At 39.7% G+C, this 22,293-nt stretch overlaps 2 protein-coding genes across 5 annotated transcripts in view; both read left to right on the top strand.

Moving 5' to 3' along the window:
* The window catches only part of map4k5 (mitogen-activated protein kinase kinase kinase kinase 5), a 138,335-nt gene extending 124,431 nt beyond the window's left edge, over window positions 1-13,904 (top strand). For both annotated transcript variants that reach the window (XM_069916612.1, XM_069916611.1), the window contains exons 24-32: window positions 840-954; window positions 1,533-1,591; window positions 2,254-2,357; window positions 3,050-3,227; window positions 4,676-4,744; window positions 7,708-7,800; window positions 8,357-8,427; window positions 11,999-12,054; window positions 13,567-13,904. In XM_069916612.1, the coding sequence (XP_069772713.1) occupies window positions 840-954; window positions 1,533-1,591; window positions 2,254-2,357; window positions 3,050-3,227; window positions 4,676-4,744; window positions 7,708-7,800; window positions 8,357-8,427; window positions 11,999-12,054; window positions 13,567-13,654 (833 nt within the window). In that variant the 3' untranslated portion in view covers window positions 13,655-13,904. The remainder of the gene's footprint in view (window positions 1-839; window positions 955-1,532; window positions 1,592-2,253; window positions 2,358-3,049; window positions 3,228-4,675; window positions 4,745-7,707; window positions 7,801-8,356; window positions 8,428-11,998; window positions 12,055-13,566) is intronic.
* A 97-nt stretch (window positions 13,905-14,001) lies between these two features.
* The window catches only part of cdkl1 (cyclin dependent kinase like 1 (CDC2 related kinase)), a 49,664-nt gene continuing 41,372 nt past the window's right edge, over window positions 14,002-22,293 (top strand). For 2 of the 3 annotated variants that reach the window (XM_069916615.1, XM_069916613.1), the window contains exons 1-2: window positions 14,002-15,113; window positions 17,307-17,385. In XM_069916615.1, coding sequence (XP_069772716.1) covers window positions 15,022-15,113; window positions 17,307-17,385 — 171 coding nt within the window. In that variant the 5' untranslated portion in view covers window positions 14,002-15,021. Of the gene's footprint in view, window positions 15,114-17,306; window positions 17,386-20,286; window positions 20,549-22,293 lie in introns of those variants that run through there. The other variant, XM_069916614.1, reaches the window with a different exon arrangement.

Here is a 22,293-nt window from a genome sequence, read left to right as displayed (position 1 = left end):
TGGAAAAGGCACAAAGGACTTTAACAGCATAGAGGATTGAGGAGCTACAAATAGTTGTTTATGACTGATTTAATGCTAGGGGAGGGATAGAAACGATTGGAGAGTTTTAAACATGGAAATAAGGATTTATGAGCAATAATGAAAGTTAATTATCTTCACACATATGGGGATAAGAGAGAGTTCTGTGGAGATGGCTGATGGTGAAGAAATCATAGGTAAGATCTTGTAGGCAAATCTGTTTATGCTTATCCCTTCACAAAAAACTCAATTGGTTAATCAAACCTAATGTCTTTTACGAAATCATGGCTGGGGGCTTCAGTAATTCAAATCTAATTAATTTTCCCCTGAATATTTTCTTAAAGCTTCCTCTTCATTATGATTAAGCTAATTATCCTACATGTATGTCCTTGTACATTTTCAAATCAAATTAGATGTTCGGCATGGAAACATACCCTTCCGGCCCATGAGCCTGTGCTATTCAAATACACCAATCAATCTACAACCCCTGTATGTTTTAAAGAGTGGGAGGAAACCAAAGCACACATACTGGGGGAGAGCGTGCAAACTCCTTACTGACAGTGTCAGATTCAAACTTGGGTCACTTGTACTGTAATAGGGTTGCATTTGAAACCAAAACATATCTAGGGAACTGATGTACATCTCCACCTTTTGCTTCATCTCGCTCTCCATTTATTTTGCCATGCAAAGAATGCTCACTTTGATTACCTCTAGCCCACATAAGGCTCCAACTAACTTGTACCAAACTATTTTCTTTAATTTTTCTATTATTTTAGTCATCAACTTTTTACATTTATGTTCATATTTCCGTACAATTTCAGGTAAAACATTTCAGCTTTATTCACACAACCTGGTTGGCTTATTTGAACAGGCAAAGAAACCAGGGTTAGCATCGCATATCCAAACACATCGTTTTCCTGATAAGATAATACCCAGGTAAGGAAACTTCATAGTGTAGAATTGTTTTGATTTTTTTTTAAATGTAAAGTCTAGAACTGTTACAGTTTGAAACAACACGAAGTTGTCTTTATACTGAATGTTATTCCCCATTTTATGGACAAGCCACTTTTTTCAATAGGTTCTAGGTAAAACCCAACTTTTACACTGGTGTTGACACGTCTGCAATCAAATGTTTGCTTGCTTGAGAAGTACAGGACATTGTAAAGAAAATGGAGGGATGCAGTCTGTCGGAGAACTTCATTTTGGGTCCATTGTCCCTTAATCAGAACCAGAAGGGCATCTTGATGAACAGCATTTAATAATATGGGAAAAATATAAACAGAGATCTAAGGGAGAATAACCTGTTAAGTGCTGGTGGACTGTGAATTGTATGGTTATTAGAAGACACAATGTTAAACTTCATAAAATGAAACAGAATAATAATGTCAAGCAGAGTATGTTATATATTGAAAATAAACATGGTTTGTAAATCTGCACTTGAGTTTTAACTCTTATTATGTTATAACATGAAACTGTGAAACAGCACTTCAATATAGCTTGTCTATCATTTGCAGGAGATTTGCCTTGACAACAAAAATTCCTGAAACTAAAGGTTGCCACAGATGCTGTATAGGTGGGAAAAGTTTTTATTTATTTTTGTTTAGAATATTTGGATGATGCAAGAACAAGTTATTTGAAAAGAAATGATTGTTTCCCTCGAGTGTGAATGAATCCCTTTCTCCATTTCCTTGCCCGATCACATACCATGTGACATTGCCAGTTGCTCTGATCTTGTACATTTTTCAGTCTTTTGAGCGGAGCAGTTAGTGTAGCATTTGGTGCAAAGCTGCCAGCTATCCAGATTCAAATTTCCCACTGTCTTTGGATTTCCTCCAGGTGCTTTGGTTTCTTCCACCTTTCAAAAAAAAAAGTATGGGGTTGTAGATTAACTTGGATATTTGGGCAGTTCAGGCTCGTGAGCCAGAAGCGCCTGTTACCATGCTGTAGGGCTGAATTTTTTTTAAGCTTTCTTTACATCTTCCCACAAAAAGCAACAAGATCAGCAGTGGAAAGTGTAGGAGAGCACAGTGGAGTAATATTTTCTCTTCACAATTCCTTTTAAGAGAAATAAAAGGTTAAGCACTGACCGTGCGTAAAATATAACATTTTTGTATCATTGGTACAAGAAAATTGGAAATTGAGAATGCATAATTGAAAAATAGTTCCTTTGATCATGCAGATGTTTAACTCTTTTCCACATTTTCAACATGTAATGAATCTGTTTACCAATTGTAGTGCGAAATCCATATACCGGATGGAAGTACCTCTGTGGAGCACTGCAGTCGGGTATTGTTTTGCTTCAGTGGTATGAGCCAATGCAAAAGTTCATGCTAATTAAGGTCAGAGTTTATTTCACCTTTATGGATATACCTGTATTTACTATATTACTACAGTAAAAGTCCATAAATCTAGACCTACCAAGAATTCTGACTCTTAAATTTAGCAAGCTTTTGTGTGCAACAAACGACCATGCTTAATACAGGTAATGTTATCACAGATAAATTTATTTGTATACTGTATTTTTATTCATTTACAATGTTCCTTTTTAAAAATAATTTCAAGCATTACCAGTTTTTGTAGTGAAAAAGAATTGTTTTTATTTTTACGGTGTTGACTTTATTTTTCTTTAAAATTGCTCATTCTGATAAAGCATGCTGGATTTTCTAATGAATAAACTATCAAAATTTACCTGTTCATCTCTTCTTTATTCCTCCTTAAATTTGAATTTTAAAAATCGTGCCAGAAAATCCAGACCAACCTAATCCCTGAGCAATTAGGATTTTAGGACTTTTACCATACTAGCTTTTAGATTGTAAATATTAATAAGCATCTAAATGTTGAGTATTAATAAATGTATTTATTTAAATATCATCCAGATGTGTGTTGGTGTATTTGTAATGTCCTGTTAAGAGTCACATTTGAAATTCTACATTTTTCTTCTTGTGGTTCAAGTGCTTTAAAATATTTTAATACTGGTTTTGGGTATGAAGATGCCTTCATTTTGGTTTTTTTTTTCTATTATTCCGTTTAGCATTTTGACTTTCCACTTCCAAACCCTCTGAAAGTGTTTGAAATGCTTGTGGTACCTGAGCAAGAATACCCAATGGTCTGTGTAGCCATCAGTAAGGGCAGTGAACCTAGCCAGGTGGTCCGGTTTAAGACAATAAACTTGAATTCTTCTTCCTCCTGGTTTACAGAAATTGGTTCAGGTAAAACATATCATTTGTTTATTTGATAATTACTTGGGGATTTCCTGCTAAATGCTTTATAGCTATGCATCGGGGTTTGCTGAGTTTAAAAGAAAAGTTGAAGAAACTGCTAGTTTGGTGATGGAGAACAAATATTTGGAGCTAGGCATCAATTACAATTGGCTACTCTAAAAATACCAAGTTTTGTAACAATTGGGCAGTATGTTGGTGAGACATATTTGGTCCCATTACCTAAAAAATGATGGTGACATTTGAGGCAGCACAAATGGCATTTACCAGGCTGTGAAATTCTACAAGTGTATTGAGAGCACAAGGATAACCAGGGAGAGAATAGATCCCCTCAAGGATAAGTGTGGTCACTGTATAGAGCCACGGGACAAGTCTAAAATGAATATTTCTCATTCGTGTTTACTGCGGAGAATATCGTGGAAGCTAAGAAATTGAGGCTAATGTCTTGTAACAGAAGAGAAGGTGTTAGTGGTCGCGTAACAGAAGAGAAGGTGTTAGTGGTGGAAGCATCTTGTGGTGGATAATTCCTCAAGCCTGACCAAGTGATTGCTGGGATATTGTGGGAAACTTTTTCCCAAGCCAATTTCTGGGGTGAGAGAAACTAAGTAGTTTGGGAAACCTTTAAAAGAGATGAGGGACAACTTTCTCCACGTAGTGTGATGGATATATGAAATGAGCTCCAGAGGAGGCTGTAGAAGTGGGTACCATTGTGGTGTTTAAAAGACAGGATCTCAGATAGTTTTAAGTTTAATTTGTCATGGTATACCCTGTACAGTGAAAAAGGTTAGAGGGATAGTAGCTAAATATAGGCATCTGCAACTAATTTAGATGGGCATTATGGTTGGCATGGATGAGTTGGGTCATTTCCATGTTATATAATGATTCTGAGTTTAGAAGAATGAGAGATAACCTTATTCAAAGATACAAATTTTTGTGAAGGATTGACAAGATAGATATTGAATATTGATCAAGGAGACACAAACTACCAGATACGGGGGTAGTAATTTAAAACTGAAGAGTGTAGAAATTTTTTGCAGTGTATTGAATCTCCTTGAATGCCTTATCGCAGTGTGGGGTTGAAGTTGAATTGTTGGATGTATTAAAGTGAAGGTGGATAAATATTTGGTAGATTGTGGAAGAAGGGAGTAAAGAAAAGGAGCTGAGGCTAGAATAGGTGATCTGTGAACATATTAAATGAAGGTTCAAGACTGAAGGGACTGATGGCCTATTCCTACCCTTGTGTTCTAACAGTTCTGTCCATTTAATTTATTTACATCAAGTCTGGTAGTTTTCCAGAGTACATAATGAATGATGATCTATTAGGAAGACAGTTTTCTATTCTGTACAAGATTTAATCCACTTTTACAAAAAAAAACAATTAATCTGAAATTTCTATTTACAGCATTGTGTTAGCAGTTAATCATGTGTTATTGTTTTAGCTACCTGCCCATTGGATACCATCCACATAACACAGTTGGAAAGAGATACAGTTCTCGTATGCATGGATCGTAAGTATCTCTCTTTCTCATGAGAACTTTTGTGCCCCTATCCCTCTTTTATATTTTCCCTGACTTTTATTATCCTTCTCCATTAAATTTGAGGTTTTGGTAGTTGCCACACATTTCACATGTTCAAGCTATTTCAGTACCTAGGTGAGGTGCATGATTGATTTCATTTTCCAGTAGTCAGCTCATTTATATAGTTACTGTGCATTACATTGGCCTTCTGCTAAGACGCAGCCAAATGAGAGATACACAGATTACAGACACTGGAACTTGAAGCAGAACAATCTGCTGGAGGAACTCGGGTCAAGCGACATCATAATACATACAGCCAGAAACGGACCTTGAGATCACCTTGTCCATGCTGAACTATTATTCTGCCTAGCCCAGTTGACCTGCACCTGGATCTTAACCCTCCATACCCTTCCCATGCATGCACCAATCCAAATTTTTTTTAAATGTCAAAATTAGACCCAAATTCACCACTTCAGCTGACAGTTTGTTCCCCACTTTCATCACTCTCTATGTGAAGTACTTTTCCCTAATGTTCCCTTTAAATATTTCCTCTTTCACCCCCAACCCATGGCCCCTTAAGTCTTCTCAGTCAGAAAAGCCTACTTGCATTTACTCTATCTATACCCTTCTTGGGAGAAAAAGAGTGGTCAATCTTTTGAACCAGGATCCTTTATCGAAAATGGTTAATTGTAGAAAAGAGGACTAGGTGGGACAGGGGTTCAATTTGGGATTGGTGAACCAGATGGAAGTAAACTTTGATGGACAGAGACAGTAGAATGGCAAATGCCAGACAAAGGGAGAGAAGCAAGAAAAGCAAAGGTGTCAGGTAGAGGAAGATGAGTCATACAGGGTGGAGTAGATGATTGAAGACAAAGCCTACCAATGGTGAAATCTGATTTTTTTTAAAATTCAGAATAGTGGTATAAAGAGACACCAGATGGAACTGAAGGTTGGGGGGAATAGAAAAAGTGGAAGAATTCACTTGAATGATGTCGATGGAAGTATAGAATCAAAGGAAAGGGATGAGAATGGGTTGGGATCTGGGTGGGAGAGGGGACCAGAAGAAGGGTGGGATTACCTGAAATGAGAAAATGTATGTTCATATAATTAAACTTTCCAGGCAGAATTTGAGATGTTGCTTCTCTTGCTTACATTAGACCTCAATCTAGCAGTGAGGAGGCTCTGGCAAAATGTAGATGGTGTGTGAAACAGTCCCCAAGATTGTGTTAGGCATTGACAATGAGCACAAAGTAACTGAGTTTTAACTGGCTTACATTTTTAAAGGGGGTACCCCAGAAGACTCCTTCCAATGGATGAAGACCCCCTGATCTCCAACTAGTTAAATATTAAATCTTTTTTTTTCTTGAGATTTGCCTATTTGTTTAGCTTTTAATATTTAAATAAACTTGAGACTTACTTGTGATTACAATAATTCACCATAATGCTTCAGGCACATATTATTTTTAAGTAAGCCCCATCAAATATAGCAAAGAGGATGGTTTGCTCTCTGAATGACTGTGTTATAATCCCCTTTCCTCTTGGTGTGTATGTTGAACAAAAAGTACAGATTCTCTTTCAGGATGCACTTCCTAATTTTTCCTGCTTTGTTCCTATATACTGTATTATCAGTTTTTCTTCTGAGCCAACCTGCTAACAACTAGTAAGTTGTCTTATTTCTGGTTCTTCATAAGTACACTTTATAATTTTATTTCATTTTAAAAATTTAGACATATAGCCCGGTAACAGGTCATTTTGGCCCACAAGCCTGTGCTGCCCAATTGGCCTTCAACCCCCCAGAACATTTTGAGTGATGGGAGGAAACTGGAACCCCTGGGGAAAAACCAAGACACCGGGAGAACGTACAAACTCCTTACAGACAGCATGGGATTCAAGTCCAGTCCTGATCACTGGTGCTATAAAGACATTGCGCTAACTGCTACACCAACCGTGCCACCCTTTTAGAAAATTTTATAAAACTGCAGATGCTGGAATCTGAAACAAAATTGAAGTGCTAGGAATGCTAAGCCAGCTGATCAGCATCTGTAGAGAGTGAAATCAATTAATCCTTTCTGAAAACTGAGAAAGAAAGCAGAGAAGTTGGGGAGGGCAGTGGGTAGAACCAAGGGACTGTTTATAACAGGAACCAGGGAATTGTTAGTGGCAGAAAGCATCAAAAGTTTATGAACACAAGATGCTGGAGAAACTCAGCAGGTCAAACAGGGTCTTTTATGTCGCAAAAGCAGAGATACGTAACTGATGTTTTGGGCATGAGCCCTTCATCAAAGTATGAGAAAATGCCAGTGAGCGACAGAACAAAAGAGATGATCGGTGGAGAAGGGAGGGAGAGCAAACCAGCGCTGAGGGGGAGGGGGGATGTCAGGGCTGTGTAGGTGAAAGAACTGGAAAAGCAGGAGATGGGGAGGGAGAAGAGGGTGCCCAGACAGAAAATAAGGTGTTGTTCCTCCAATCTGTGGGTGGGACAGTACATATGGCCATGGACATATTGGAAGAACCAAACATCCCTACCAACTTCATCAGAATCCAATGACCACTAAAAGTTCTGAAATGTCCATCTGCCTAGGATACATTTGTTGCTATTATAATTTCAAGCAATGAATCTAATTCAAAAAGTTTAAATTGGAGCTTGATATACAGTGATTTTTTTTTAATTGTTGTACATTAATTTAATTTATTTAAATAGTGATACAGCAAAGCATCGGGCCCTACTGACCCATGACCCCATGCTGCCCAAATACACTCGTGACCAATTAACCAGTGCGTCTTTGGAACCTGAGAGGAAATTGGAGCACCTGGAGGAAACTGGTCATGGGGATAACATACAAACTCCTTACAAACAGCAGCAGATTTGGGTGCTGGTGCTGTAATAGTTTTGCATTAACTGCTACGCCAGTCGTGCTGCCTCTATGCTGTTATAACTTTTTATTATTTTTCAGAAAATGTCAAAATTGTAAATCTGCATGGTAAATTGAAGTCGAGCAAAAAACTGGCATCAGAATTGAGTTTTGACTTCTGCATTGAATCAGTAGGTAGGTAAACTGCTTGATAGTTTAATATACCAAATGTAGAAATATTGTTTGTAGCTTTTGGAATATAACACTAAGGTAAATTGAGTGGAAGTCAGTGAAACAATGATAAATAGGAAGTCATGCATTTTATTGGATAAAGAAACGGAAACATCTGGATCCTATATTTTATTCAAAGTAGTACCATTCATGTCAGTTAGGCAAAAATTCCAATAATTACATCAGTGGATCTGTCACATCCATTACTTAAAGGCTTCACTGGAGAGTAGGGTGCAAATTTTGTTTTATAGCACTCTGCAATAGGACATTTTCCCAGTATCATTTAAAGATTTATTTTTGTTAAAATAATACAAAGAAATATTATTCAAAATTGTAGAGGGGACAATTTATTTTATGCAATGTTTGTGTAATCATTTAACATTTGAAATATGCATGTTAAGAATAATTTGAGGGCAAAGGCTCTATAGACTTGTAACCTAAACATGAGATAATTGTTTAACAAATTCAAATATGAAAAATGTGTTTTCACACTAATTCACATTTTCCCATGCCATTTCAGTGTGTCTTCAGGACAGTATACTTGCCTTTTGGAAGCATGGTATGCAGGGAAAAAGTTTTAAGTCAAATGAAGTAAGTCCTGCCTCATTATACATACAGTATGCATATAGATTATAATTTTTCCTAGCATGTTCTGTTTTAATTGAATTTTGTCTTTTCTGAACAAGACTGGTTAAATTTCCTTGCTAGTGTACACAAACATAAGATTGTATTATAAGAATGGATTTTTCTTGTGAACCAGCCTGGAGCCCTCCACCCAGACTTGTTGCCCAGCGCTGGTGCATCCTGCTGGTGTTGATCATCCTGAAATCCAACTGCATGGTCTGCATTATAGGAGCCCCATTCTTTACATGCCCTAAAAATATCAAACAAATACCTAAACTCACTCACTTTTATACCCTGGAAAAGCTGTAAAATAATTTTATAGTTTTCAATTTGAAATGTTTTTGACACATGAACTATTAATAAAGATTTTAAAAAAAACATTTTTAAGTTATTAAAATAAAAACTACCATTAAAGCTACAAACACTTAATAATTACATTTTTCTAAAGTTGAATTCGTCCATCTACAACCTTATAATGTCTGTTTGGATTTGGATGCTGTTACGAGCCCAAAGAATCTCCAAATATTCCACCACAATGCAAAGAGTGTTTTCTCTTTTGCTAGTGGTAGGAAATTCAGCAAGTTTGAGCTCTGCTGTACTTGCAAATCAAATGCATCAGAATAGTGAACTGATAGTTTTTGCATTGTGCAATTACTAATAGCTCTAAGACTTGGTTTATCTTGGTTTTTATTCTATTCTTGTTCTTATCCAAACATAGGCCAAAACTCTGTTCGCTCCCCCAAGTCAGAGAACTGGAAAAGCAATGTTGAAAATTATATTTTCTTGGATCATTACAGGAAGGATGTGAAAGGCTTGGAGAAGGTGCAGAGGAGATTTACCAGGATGTTGTTTGGATTGTAGAACATGTCTCATGACACAAGTTTTGGAGCAAACGCGGCTGGGATGTGACTTATTAGAGGTCTTCAAGATTATGAGAGGCATGGATAGGCACGGATGCAAAAAAAATAGAGGGTATGGGGATGAGATGGAAGGTTTAGATTGAGTAGGTATATATAGGATGGCATAACTATGGATTGAAGGGATTATACTATGTTGTAATGTTCTATGTTAATATACTGTCAAAAGACTGGTGGCCTAAATGGACCAGCTGTTCAATGATTTTTTTTTCTTGAACACTGACCACCTTTGAACGTGGAGATCATGATTCTGCTTATTACTGTCCTTGTGTGCAGATGTTTTCAATTTTTTAATGATTAGTGGAAAGATGTTGAGGTCATTTGCTGTACACATTACACAAACCCAAAGTATGAAGTTCACACAAATTTGCATAGAGATATAAACCTTTTCTACAGATCAGATTAGTTAGTACAAAGAGATCCCTTACAAGTAGTTTGAGCAGAGCATTTAAATAAGGTGTTGAGTTTATAAACAATCAACAAGCTCCTTGGTGACAATACTGAATGTTAGCATCTACCAGGTACAGATATTCTGATTTTTATAAATGAAGAATAATGTGACTGGTTCTGAATAGGCAATTGAAATTTTAAGTGGATAGTAGATTTGGTCATATTGATGTCAAAATATAGGATCTAAAATTTGAAACCCCAGTCTTTGTATGCCTTAGATTATATCATGTACTTAACAGGTGCATAAATGTGTAATGTTGGAGATGGGCATTGATTCATTTGAGTGAAATCAAATTCTTTACAAGAAGGGACAGAGGGTCAGAAGATATAGAATACATCTGGATAGACTCAAGAAACTTTATCCTTGTAGTTTTTTGGGGGGGAATTATGTACAGATCTCTTAATAGCAGCCAGTATGTGGGATTCAAATTACAAAAGTTTGAGAATGTAATATTATGGTGATCATGGGGGACTTCAATATGCAGGTACACTGGGGAAAATCGGTGAAAATCCCAAGAGAAGGACTACACGGAATGGTTACGATATGATTTTTTAGATCAGTTTGTGGTCGAGCCCATTAGGGAAAAGGCAGTTCTGAATTTGGTGTGCAATGAGCCAGTTTGGGAGATTAAAGTAATGGTACCCTGAGGAGGCAGCTATAGAATTCACATTTGTAATTTGAGAGGCTGAAGCTGAAATCTGAAATATCGCTATGACAATTGAATAAAGGTAACTGAGAGAGAAGCTGGCCAAAGTGGCTGTTAAGAGTCCCAGGCAGGGATGATTGTGGAGTAGCAATAGCAGCAATTTCTGGGAGTAATTCTGAATTTGCAGGATTATTTCATGCAAGAGAAGAAGCATCCTAAAGAGAGGATGAGGCAACCATCGCTGACAAGGGAAGTCGTATACATCATAAAAGCAAAAGAGGGGCCATACAATCTTGTAAAAGATGAGTAGGAAGCTTTTGAAAACCACCAAAAGGCAATTAAAAAAGCAATGAGGAAATACAGATGAAATATGGAGGTAAGATAGCTAGTAATATGAGGATACCAGAAGGATTTTTCAGATGTATAAAGAGTCAAAAAGAGGCAAGAGTGAACTTCTGACTGCTTCAAGATGACACTGGAGAAGTGGTAATGAGGAACAAAATTGGCAAATGAAGTAACTGGGTATTTTATGTCAGTCTTCACCACGGAAAGCACATTCCAGAAGTTCGAAAGAGTCAGGGGGCAGAAGTAAATGTAGTCATCATTACTAAAATGATGCTTGGGAAGCTGAAGGAAAGTTTTGCATTATTTGAAACTAAGCCCATATTGGTAACTGAATTTGTCAAAATTAAACTCCAGTAGTTCTGAAAGAACATTTTCTGAAATCCCGAAACCTTTTAATAAAAAAAACTGCGTTCACGTTAATGTCTGTTAAGAGTTGAAAATTAGTTCTCAGTTACTTGTGTGGCTCGTGATTAGTGCATGGCATTTGGGGTACACAAATGACATCTTAACATTTAAAGACCTACACATTTGACAAATGTGTAATTTTGCTTAAAAGCCTAAAATAAAGTGAAACTGGGTGATTCTGAGCTAACTTGATCCTAGTGCAGTAACTCAAGTGGTATACGGTCACGTCTCCAGAATGGAGGACCATCGCCTTCCCAAGATCGTGTTATATGGCGAGCTCTCCACTGGCCACCGAGACAGAGGTGCACCAAAGAAGAGGTACAAGGACTATTTAAAGAAATCTCTTGGTGCCTGCCACATTGACCCCCGCCAATGGGCTGATATCGCCTCCAACCGTGCATCTTGGCGCCTCACAGTTCGGCGGGCAGCAACCTCCTTGGAAGAAGACCGCAGAGCCCACCTCACTGACAAAAGACAAAGGAGGAAAATCCCAACACCCAACCCCAACCCATCAATTTTCCCTTGCAACCGCTGCAAACGTGCCTGCCTGTCCCGCATCGGACTTGTCAGTCATCAACGAGCCTGCAGCAGACGTGGACATACCCCTCCATAAATCTTCGTCCGCGAAGCCAAGCCAAAGATACTATCAATCTTTTATTTTTTTTAAGCTCCTGTATGCATCTTTATGGTTCATGTATAATATAACCAATTTAAAGTAAAGTTTAACAGTTGAAGTTTAGAAAAGTTACCAATCTCTTGAACTTTTCAATTTAGGTCACCCAGGAGATATCTGATAAGAGTAGAGTTTTTCATCTGTTAGGATCTGATAGGTAAGTAGCCATAGTTTTTCAATATTGACCTTTGAAATATTGCACACATGCACTCTTGATATAATTGGTAATTTTGTTTTAAGAATTCCACCCCAGACCTCAATACACTGCTCAGAAAAAAACCTTGGAACATTTTCCTGGTGTCCATTTAATCTCATGGCTATGAGCACAGCCCTGCATATTTTCTTATTTTTAAAAGTACTTGATATGATATACTTAAACTACATTTTTTTTAATGGAAAGCACAAGTTATTTTAAAAACTTGATTCTGGTGTTCTTGTAAAGAGACCACATATAGGTCCACACAGTTTCAAATTTTCCAGACAGAGAGAGAAACTTGGTGCCCTCACAGCCTCTCACAAAGGTGGTCCTTAGGATGAAAGCCACGTTGGGTGCAACCTTGCCCTTGATAACTTGTACACGGCGACCCTCCAGATCCTTTCCATCTTAGATCCTTGTATGAACCAGAGTATGGTTTGGTGACCATACTCTGGTTCATACAAGGTGCAGGTTTGGGGAATAGGCCACACCTGCTCCATGTACAGCAGTACCGAGAGCACCTCACACTTGATGACCGTGTTCTTCCCTGTTATTGAAAGGAAGCGCCATCCCCACAGATCCAATTTCTGCTGGACCTTTGTGATCCACTCTAACCAATTCTTGTTGCATCCTTCAGCCCCTCCAAACCAAATCCCCTGCACCTTAAGGTAGTCAGATCTGACTGTGAAGAGAATGGTGAACCAGTCAGACCAGTCACTGAAGAGCATTGCCTCACTCTTCCGGTTTACTCTAGTGCCTGATGTAGACTCAAGATAGCCACAGCTGCAGATCATTCTGTGGATCGGTCGTGAATCTGAGCAGATAGCGACCCTGGCAACATCACGTCTCTTGAGCCCTTGTCCTTCCCAATGGATTCAACAAAGGGCTCTTGCAGCACACAAATAAGAAAGAGTGGGCAAACCTGTCTGAATCCATACGAGAGGAAGCTATCTGTTTCCCACCCATTAATTTGGACTGTTACAAAATTATGAAAAGTAGAGATAAGATTAAGGCTGAAAACTTGGCTCCATTGCTAGTGGAGACAAGAACCAAGGGACATCACAATCCAAGGGAGTTAATTTTGGACAGAGTTGAGGAGGAATTGCTTTTCCTAGAGAGTAGTGAATCTGAGGAATTCTCTGCCCAAGGAAGTAGTAGACTGTCTCATTAAATTTATTTAGGTTAGAGTCGGATATATTTTTGCATAGTAGGGGAATTAAGAGTTGTGAGGTGAAGTGGGTGGGTGGAACTGAGTCAATGGCCAGATCACCCATTATCTTATTAAATGCTGAAGCAGGCTCAATTGACCTGATGGCTTATTCGTGTTCCTATTTATGTTCTTATGTTCTAGTTTTTTCACTACTGTAGAGAATGGTTTAAAAACACTATTGATTTCAGCAATCATGTTTTACAAATGGGATTAAATTTTATAGCAACTTAAAGTGTAACCAGTTTCATTTTTTATCATTTCAGAGTTGTGGTACTAGAGAGTCGACCAACAGACAATCCTATGGCTTACAGCAATCTCTATATCCTTGCGGGCCATGAAAACAGTTACTAAGCAACACCAAGAAACAAAATCGTAGGGACTGCTGCTTGAATTGAAACAAACAGAAAATGGCTTCAAACAATGAAGATTCACTGTGGGAATTATAAATTGGCTGCAGCTGCTGTGTCATTGATTTATTGAATTTTTGATTTGTATTTGATTCTATCATGAGGTAGATTACCTAAGTAAACCTGAAAACTTGGTGGCAAGATGTGGCTTATTAAAATATTCAGCCACTGTGTGGTTGATCTGTCTTATCAAATTTGTTTCATAAAGCCCTGGCTAACTGCATTTTTGTCAACAAAGATCTAATTTCTAATTGTACAAAGTGAAAGTATGCAAACTTCATCAAGTGTCACATTTTCTAATACTTTTCCACAGGCTTTTCTATTTCGTAAATACCTTGCAAGAAAATTTGAGTTTGTACTATGTGTGATCTAACCCTTTTAATACTAAATTTACATATTACTGACTGGTGTAATTGTTTATAGGATTTTTTTTAAGCCATCAGCTGCAGGATTGTACAGCTTTAAAATTTCTGCCATAGTGTAAAGTTAAACTGGATATTTAAATGCTTTATTTATTAATCTACCAATGGTATTAAAATTATATTCATGGGGAAAGAGGGTATTTACCAGTTTTAGTAGAATTTGCATTGTATTGTTTGGGTTATAAGGGAGAAAAATATTATTTCTCAGCTGTTTGTAATCATAAAAGCATTGCAGTATTTAATTTAGACCTTCATTCTTACACTTACTTTGTACAAAAGCACTATACAAGCACTTTTTTGTACAACTTTTAAATTGGAAGGCTTAGTTATATAGATGCCACAGTGGTGAGTTTTTCATCCATTTTAATCTTTTCATATGTATATTTAAGATGTTTTGTATACATGTAATAATAGTGTATTAATAAAGATGAAATTAATTACAAATAATCTAATTGCATAAAACTAGTTAAAATTCTCTGGGCTATTTTAATCATAAATATTTGGGAATCATCGCCTTGCATTCATTATTTACTTTGGGATTGGATTATGGTTCAATATCTAAGTATTGAACATCTTTGGTTATCATTTTCATCTCTACCTCATCTTATGAATGTTATTTTCCTTTTTTTCAACTTCTAATTTGAAGTCATTTCTGTGAATTTTTTGTATTATTCTTAGGCATCCATACTCAAGTTTGGAGTTCGATAAAATAACACTAATTATAACCAAATACTTTGTAATATGCATCTGTAAATAATGTACAATAAAATATTCAATGGAATTCTAAAGTTGTTTCATAATTGCTTCAAATAAATGAGCCATTCTATTGTTTATTGCATCATAACCTGCAGTGGAAAATAATGTACATTCTATTGAAAAAGATACTTAAATGTCAAACAGCACAAGTTTGTCTCCTTTGCTTAACCTGAGTGTAATTCTACATGTTGCCGTTTCACCAGAATATTATTTTAAGACTTTCAGGTTTGAATCATTGAGTTTACAAAAATATTTTGCTTACATTTTCAGTATTCACAAATTTGAATGGACAGAAATCTGGTATTGATACCAATCTTTCACATTTTTCTTGAAATAATTCTTTAAAGGATGATATTCCATTAAAAATTTTGAATTATACATTTCTTTGGTGATAATATGTAATTTTTCTTTTTGAGCAGAAGTTGAAGATTAATTTCTAAATGGTAAAATGTGACTTTTAAAATCTTGATTATATTTTAAAAAATCCCAATAAGAATATATTTTCCCATTTTTATTCTTTTTCTTAAGTAGCTACCTTTTGTATTAAAAAAAAACTATCCTGAGCTGTATTTGCCACATTATTATTCTGATTGCAGTTTCTAATGTTTACTGCCTTAGCCTGGTAACAATGGCTGGACTGGTTTCAAGGCTGACTTCATTGTAAATTAGAATATTGGAGCAAGATCAAAAGCTGTTGCAGAAAGTGAGGGGGAAGAAAAGTCTTGCTTATACCTGTATTTAGTGCTTTTCATGCATTTGGCTGTAAACTAATTTACTGTGATCCAATGGAGAATATATTGAAGCAGGTACTCTTGTAATGTAGGATACATGAGGACTAATTTGTGCATAGCAAGTACTCACTACTTCAGTATTTGCTAGAAAATATTACAAAAATGAATGCTAATCAACATGTGTTGTTTTGTACACCTTCATTTCTCCCTGATGTTTTAAGAAATTAATTAATAATGAGTAAAATAAAATTTAGACTGTTTGTTAACCAGCATTAATTTTCAATGCCCATAACATGCTCGGCTTGGCAATAATCAATTCTTTGTCAACCCAATTTCCATACTTGGTATCTCCTAACCAAGTTTCTAATCAGTCAAGTATCTCCCTCATTGAAAACTGCAGTTATCAATTGCCCTTTCATTACTGTATTTTTGCACCACAATTGCTTAGTTCTCACTGCTGCCATCAGGAGAGAGTTATTGGTGCCACAACACACCAGGTTCAGGAACAGTTGCTACCCATATCCACTGCTAAATAACAAATTCAATTAGAGACTCTTTAAGGACTCTTATATGTACATTATTTATTATTGAATATATTTTTCTTGCGTATTATAGTCAGTTTGTTTACATTTCTCTTTTGTATACCTATCTTCGTGAGTGCAGTTTTTTGCAATACTAATAAGTAGAAATTCTGCCTGGCCCACAGGAAAAAAGAATTTCAGGGTTCTATGTGATGTCGTGTATGTAATCTGACAATAAATCTGAACTTTGACTCCCCCACCCCATACAATTAATATGACTCCATCCCTTAGGATAACGACAGTTCCTCTCGACATCCCCTTCCAGATCTAGTGGCATGGTGAGGTCCAAGATGCCTGGGGGAAATTCTGTTGCAGTGAATGGCCAGACAAAGCTTCGATGCAAGGGGTGCCCTTTCCGCACTTCATGGCACATTTACTAGATGGGCATTGACCCTATGAGAGGATTTGTCTGCCCTTTAACAGGACTTGTTTTTCATCCTGCAGGGTGCCTAGCCACTCTCCTCACCAGGCAAGGCTGGTGGGGGAGCCAGTTTAATCACTGACCATATGACTGGTAGTACTGGGTTACATGGTAGCAGTAGCACTCTGAGTGACGATACTTACAATTAAAAGCCCAATTTAATTTATTTTCTGTTGGTATGAGCAGTCCTCGTGTGCATCAAGGACCATTCCTTGGCCCTTACTGATTAGTATACATTATGCATTCCTTGGCCCTTACTGATTAGTATACATTATGCATTCCTTGGCCCTTACTGATTAGTATACATTATGCATTGAACAATATTATCCATAAACATTGGATTAATTTTCCTATACTGTCAGCTTTATTCATGGTTTACCACCTTGGTACTACTATTTGTATGTTTAACAGTTATCGAGCCAAACAAACTTGGTCCTGCAACGTAACTAATGTATAAAAGCCCTTTCAATTCCCTAAATCTAATTTTTAAGAAATATTATTTGCACTATAAATCAGAAGAGCTTCACCGAGACAACTGTCATCTTTTGAATTAGATTATAAACCAAGTTCTGTGCTCTGTCAGGTCTATGTATTTTTTTAAAGTATGTATTATTTCCTGTGCTACACTATTTATCCCTCTACCAACAATAAAGGTTGATTTGGTGTTTGACTATTTACCTTCCAGAATGAGATCACCTAAAGCAAGCTGTTCCACTGCCATGGCAATGTCTACCCAGCAGTGGAAAATTAGCCACAAAAATCAGGTAAAAAAAAATCAAAAATTAAAATGCTGTGGATGCTGGAATTCAGAATATGGGAATCAAATAGGTCAGGCATCATTTGTAGGGAAACAGAAAAAAATGTTTCAGTTGAACTTCCACTAAAATTGGAGATGATAAAGGGTTTCAGTTGAAAATAAATCAAAGATTCAGGACAGAAGGGAAATGTTGAGACAAGATGGCAAGATAGAAGTGGTGGTCAAAGTTTCTAAGGATTGTAAGTACTCGAATAAGAATACCCTGTATTCTGAGGAAAGTCTATTAGGAGAAGGGAAATGGAATTGATTTACCAGAGAAAGAAAAAACGTATCCTAGAGTTCAACAAGAACCAAGAAGTACTGTGATTTCAGTAGCTTGACAGAGGTGGAAGTCTTGTGACAAATTATGCACCTTATGACTTCAGGCCTTTCCATGTTAACAAGATATAGGGCAAGAGCATGATGGAATATGTTCCACTTCCATGGGTGTGCAGCTCTGACAATGTTCAACATCATCCAAAATTCATCTGCAAAATTCCAAGATTGGCATCTTTCAAATATTCACCTTTTAAATCCAGGCTGAAGTTGTATCTTTACTCGCAACCATTTTAAAGTGATTGTTACCATGTTGTATATGTACAATTCTAAACCTCAGGTACCCATTTTATACTGCATTTTAAATAGCTGCTTAACTTGAGATGTAATTTATGATCTGTACACCACTTTGGTCAATGTGAGTTGTTTTAAATGTGCTACATAAATAAAATAAACGTACAAAACCAGAGATGAAAAATAACTGGGAGCCCCACTACCTGCAGGTTCTCCTCACCATTCCTGCTTGGAAGTATAGCCTTGTTCCTTGACCTTCTGGTCTACACCTGGAATTTCTTACCCAACAACACTGATAATAAGATGAGTTGCTACCACATACTGTTATGGGTTATATTAATATGGTTATGAATAAATGTCTTTAAAAGAGAGATTATGGGGGTTTAGTGTAGGTCACTTCACAAAAGACATCTCATTTAAAATGCAAAAGCTTTGCTGAAACTTGGCATTTAAGTCCGGGTTCAAGTGTGGATAAGATCTTTCAAAGATTGGGTTTGGAGCCTTGAGAGATGTTTTGGTTTTCATAAGCAGAGAGAGGAAAGAACAAACAGGGATTCTTCTCTCAGAGAGAAAGAGAGAGAGAAGTCAGTTCTACAGGAGCAGTTGAGGCTGCAAAATGGCAAGCTGGCAGGCTTGTTGAAAGCCCCTATTTTCAAGATGGGTTGTGCGTTCAGAGTTCAGCCTGTTCAAAACGCTTGCAGTCCTTACAAGAGGAAATGGCTGGCTGGTGTTTCTCCTGAAATAAGGGGAACAAGAGGAACTCTGGAAGAAGAGATTATCATTTGGAAAACCCATGATGGGGCAAGTTTTTTCAGCAAGACACTGAAGTGACTGATTGGAGGCAATTAGTTTGTGTGTGTCCAACAAGCAACAAATATCTCTCTGAAACCAACAAGAACCTTCCTGAATGATAACCATTTAACTTTAAACACCAGAGCCTGGTGAAGATTCATAAATGTTGAATTCTGTGCACTGTATAAGAATTGCCTGATCTCAGTCAACTTGGAGAAGTGAATGATTGGACAAAGAACTTTCCTAAACATTTCCACATTACATACATGTGCACTTAGAATTAGAAGGGGGTTAAATTAATAGTAATAAGTTAAAGATTGGTCTTGCTTTATGATTAAAGAAATTTAAAAGCAACTTTTGTTTAAGTAACCATTGTCTTGGTGAATTTCTATTGATGCTGGGTTTTTAGAGGTCCTCTGGGCTTGTAGCAATACTCAAAGCTGATCAGTGGCGGGAAACAAATGTTGGCCTTGTGAATATCTAATGTCTTAAATGGGCAATGCAGACTTACGCAGCACATTTGCACTTTGTTCGACCGAGATTTGAATATCTGATGCTTTGCCCACCCTAAATATCTGTCTCTCAACACCACTCTCCTCATTTAAAATCTCAATTTACTTCACGCTCAGAATTTTGTTCCCCAATGTGCACTTATTGAAGGCAAGTGTTCAGTACTGACTCTACTCTTGTAGATATGCCTCAGAAAATACTCCGTTGGACAACTACTGTACCTATTTCCATCCAAGATCTGTGATGCCTCTCGGTGAACACCTGCTACAATGATAGGTGAAGGTGAGACCGTCCCGCCCCGGGCAGTGCGATTGGCCGCCAAGCATCAGCTTCCCCGGGGCGAAGTCGTCGCAGGACGCGTGAGGGAGGGCATCGGTGACCATCCCTCACCCGCAGCAGTTTTCCTCTCAAAGTCGGGAATTGAGTCTGATTACGGCGAGCGGAGTTTAGCGATCATAGTCGGCTGAGCTGGGGCTTGTCTGCACCGGACCGGACCGGACTGATCCCGGCCGGATTGAGGCTTGTTTTCGCTGGACTGAGCTGACCCGGGTGGAGGCGGACAGGGCTAGTTTGGACTGAGCTGGGTTTGTCTTCACCGGACTGGGCTGATCCGAGCTGGGACGCGATTTCACCGGACTGGGCTGACCCGGGTTAGGCTGGACTGGGCTGGGACGCGGACAGGGCTGGTTTGGACTGAGCTGGGTTTGTCTTCACCGGACTGGGCTGATCCGAGCTGGGACGCGATTTCACCAGACTGGGCTGACCCGGGTTAGCCTGGACTGGGCTGACCCGGGATTTCACCGGACTGGGCTGACCCGGGTTAGGCTGGACTGAGCTGGGTTGGACTAAACGGTGCTGGGCATCCTCATTGAGACATCGCTCAGGTGGCGGGACGAACCGGACCCTCGGCCCGTTGCTCCTCGGGGGAGGACGGCGGACTCGAGCACGGGCCCCACCGGTCCCAGGGCCCTTTCGGCGGGGCCTCGCCTCGCCTCGCCCCCCCCCCCCCCCCCCCCCGATTTCCTGCAAGTGCTAGGCGAACGCGCCATTTTAGCGCAGAGTCCGGGATCGCACTCGGGTAAAGAGCGGCGATGGAGAAATACGACAAAATGGGGAAAATCGGAGAGGGCTCCTACGGCGTGGTGTTCAAATGCAGGAACAAACTCAGCGGACAGATCGTGGCCATCAAGAAGTTCGTGGAGTCCGAGGACGATCCCGTTATCAGGAAGATCGCCATGCGGGAGATCCGAATGCTGAAGGTAAGAGCGAGGTCTCCATCACCAATATTTACAGGGACTCCCATCGGATGCATGGCGCTGGCAGCTCGGCCCGTCGACCTCGGACTGCCTCCTTGTCTAACTGTTACTGCCAGGTGAATGGGGGTGGGGGGGGGGGGGGTGGGGAAGAGGCTGCCACTGTCCGAGGCGCGCCCATCCCCGACCCCGGCCCGACGCTGTGTGCCCGGCGGGGCTGCTGGGCGCCCAGGTGGAGGAGCATGTGTTTATCAACCTTTGCGGACTCTGCCCACTCTCATTTGAATCCAATTCCTGCCCCGAAATGAGATGAAGAACCTGTCGGGTGCGCATTACACGCTGTGCTCTAGCTGCAGCATTCAAACGGAGGACTATAATTCCTTTGTGCACGAAGAGCGCGAGCAGAATGATCTGGTCTTGTCTTTGTGTTCAGATATAATCCTTTAATAATAGCCTCCTTTAAATACCCCCAAGTGTTTGGAGGAATAAACATGCTGTAGCGGTGGCTACACTGCTATCGGAAGGATCGCACAACCAGACGGGTTGTGAGCAAAAACTGATTTATTGCAGGCTGCCTGGCTGATCTTCTCATCCTCCCAGCCCCGTCCTGGATGAGAACCGCGCTGGGGGGACCCCGACGTCACCGGGGTGTCACCTGTGTCTCCAAGCGCGGGCTTCTGAGCCCTGTGCCGAGGTCGTGAGGAACCCCCCCCCCCCCCCCCCGCACCATTTTGGTGCGTGCCTGACAAGCGGGCTGATTTGCCTGCCTAATGGTGTACCGCCACATACCACCCCACTTCCCCACCCCCCCCCCCCAGATCTGGCGCCAATGTCCTTTTTTGCCAGGTGGCCTCGCTTCTTGGGTTGGACCACTACTACTGGTTCAGTGGGGTCGAGGTGGGCTGGATTTAACCTGTCCACCGTAAACAGTTACCTCTTACCACCGATGTCCAGTGTGAAAGTGGATCCTGAGTGCTGGACGACTTTGTACGGCCCTTCATATGGTCTTTGTAGAGGTGCTGTGGACGGGCGCCGCCTGATAAAAACGTAAGAGGCCCGTGTGCCGGTGGGGGTGTGAAGAAGTCCTACTGGGCCTGGAGGTGGGGAAGTAGACCCTGCGTTGACGAACTCGCCGGGTAGGGCTAGCGGTGCCCCGTAGACCAGCTCGGCTGATGACGCCTGTCGGTCTTCTTTGGGTGTCGAGCGGATGCCTAGGAGCACTCAAAGCAGGTAGTCCACCCAGTCGGAACCAGTGAGGTGGGCCATAAGTGCCGACTTAAGGTGGTGGTGCAATCGCTCAATAGCCCTTTGGCCTGTGGGTGATAGGCAGTGGTGTGATGTAGCTCAATCCCCAGCCTGTTGGCGAGCTGTGCCCAGAGCGCAGAGGTGAACTGGGCGTCCCGATCACTGGTGAAGTGGTTCGGGACAAAAACACTCGGGAGCAGGAGTTCGTGGAGGCATCTGGCATCAGGATTGCCTCGGGCCAAAGAGTGGTCCGGTCTACCACTGTGAAAAGGTAACGGTAACCTTGGGAAACAGGTAAGGGTCCAACGATGTCCATTCCCGGACATGTTCAAAATCTTGTACGGGTGCTCTGGTGTGCCTGTTTACCTTGAAAAGCTAGCAATGGGTGCAAGTTCTGGACCAGTCCGCAATCTGCTTCCAAAGCCCGTGCCAGATGAAACGTTCTGTCACTATACAAATGGAAGGGTGGGAAAGATCATGGATATGGTGGAAAACTTGCCTGTGCC

This window comes from Narcine bancroftii, chromosome 2, assembly GCF_036971445.1.
Source record: "Narcine bancroftii isolate sNarBan1 chromosome 2, sNarBan1.hap1, whole genome shotgun sequence".
Lineage (NCBI taxonomy): Eukaryota > Metazoa > Chordata > Chondrichthyes > Torpediniformes > Narcinidae > Narcine > Narcine bancroftii.
Note: the sequence above shows the minus strand (reverse complement) of the source record. Positions and strands in the feature narration are given on the sequence as shown.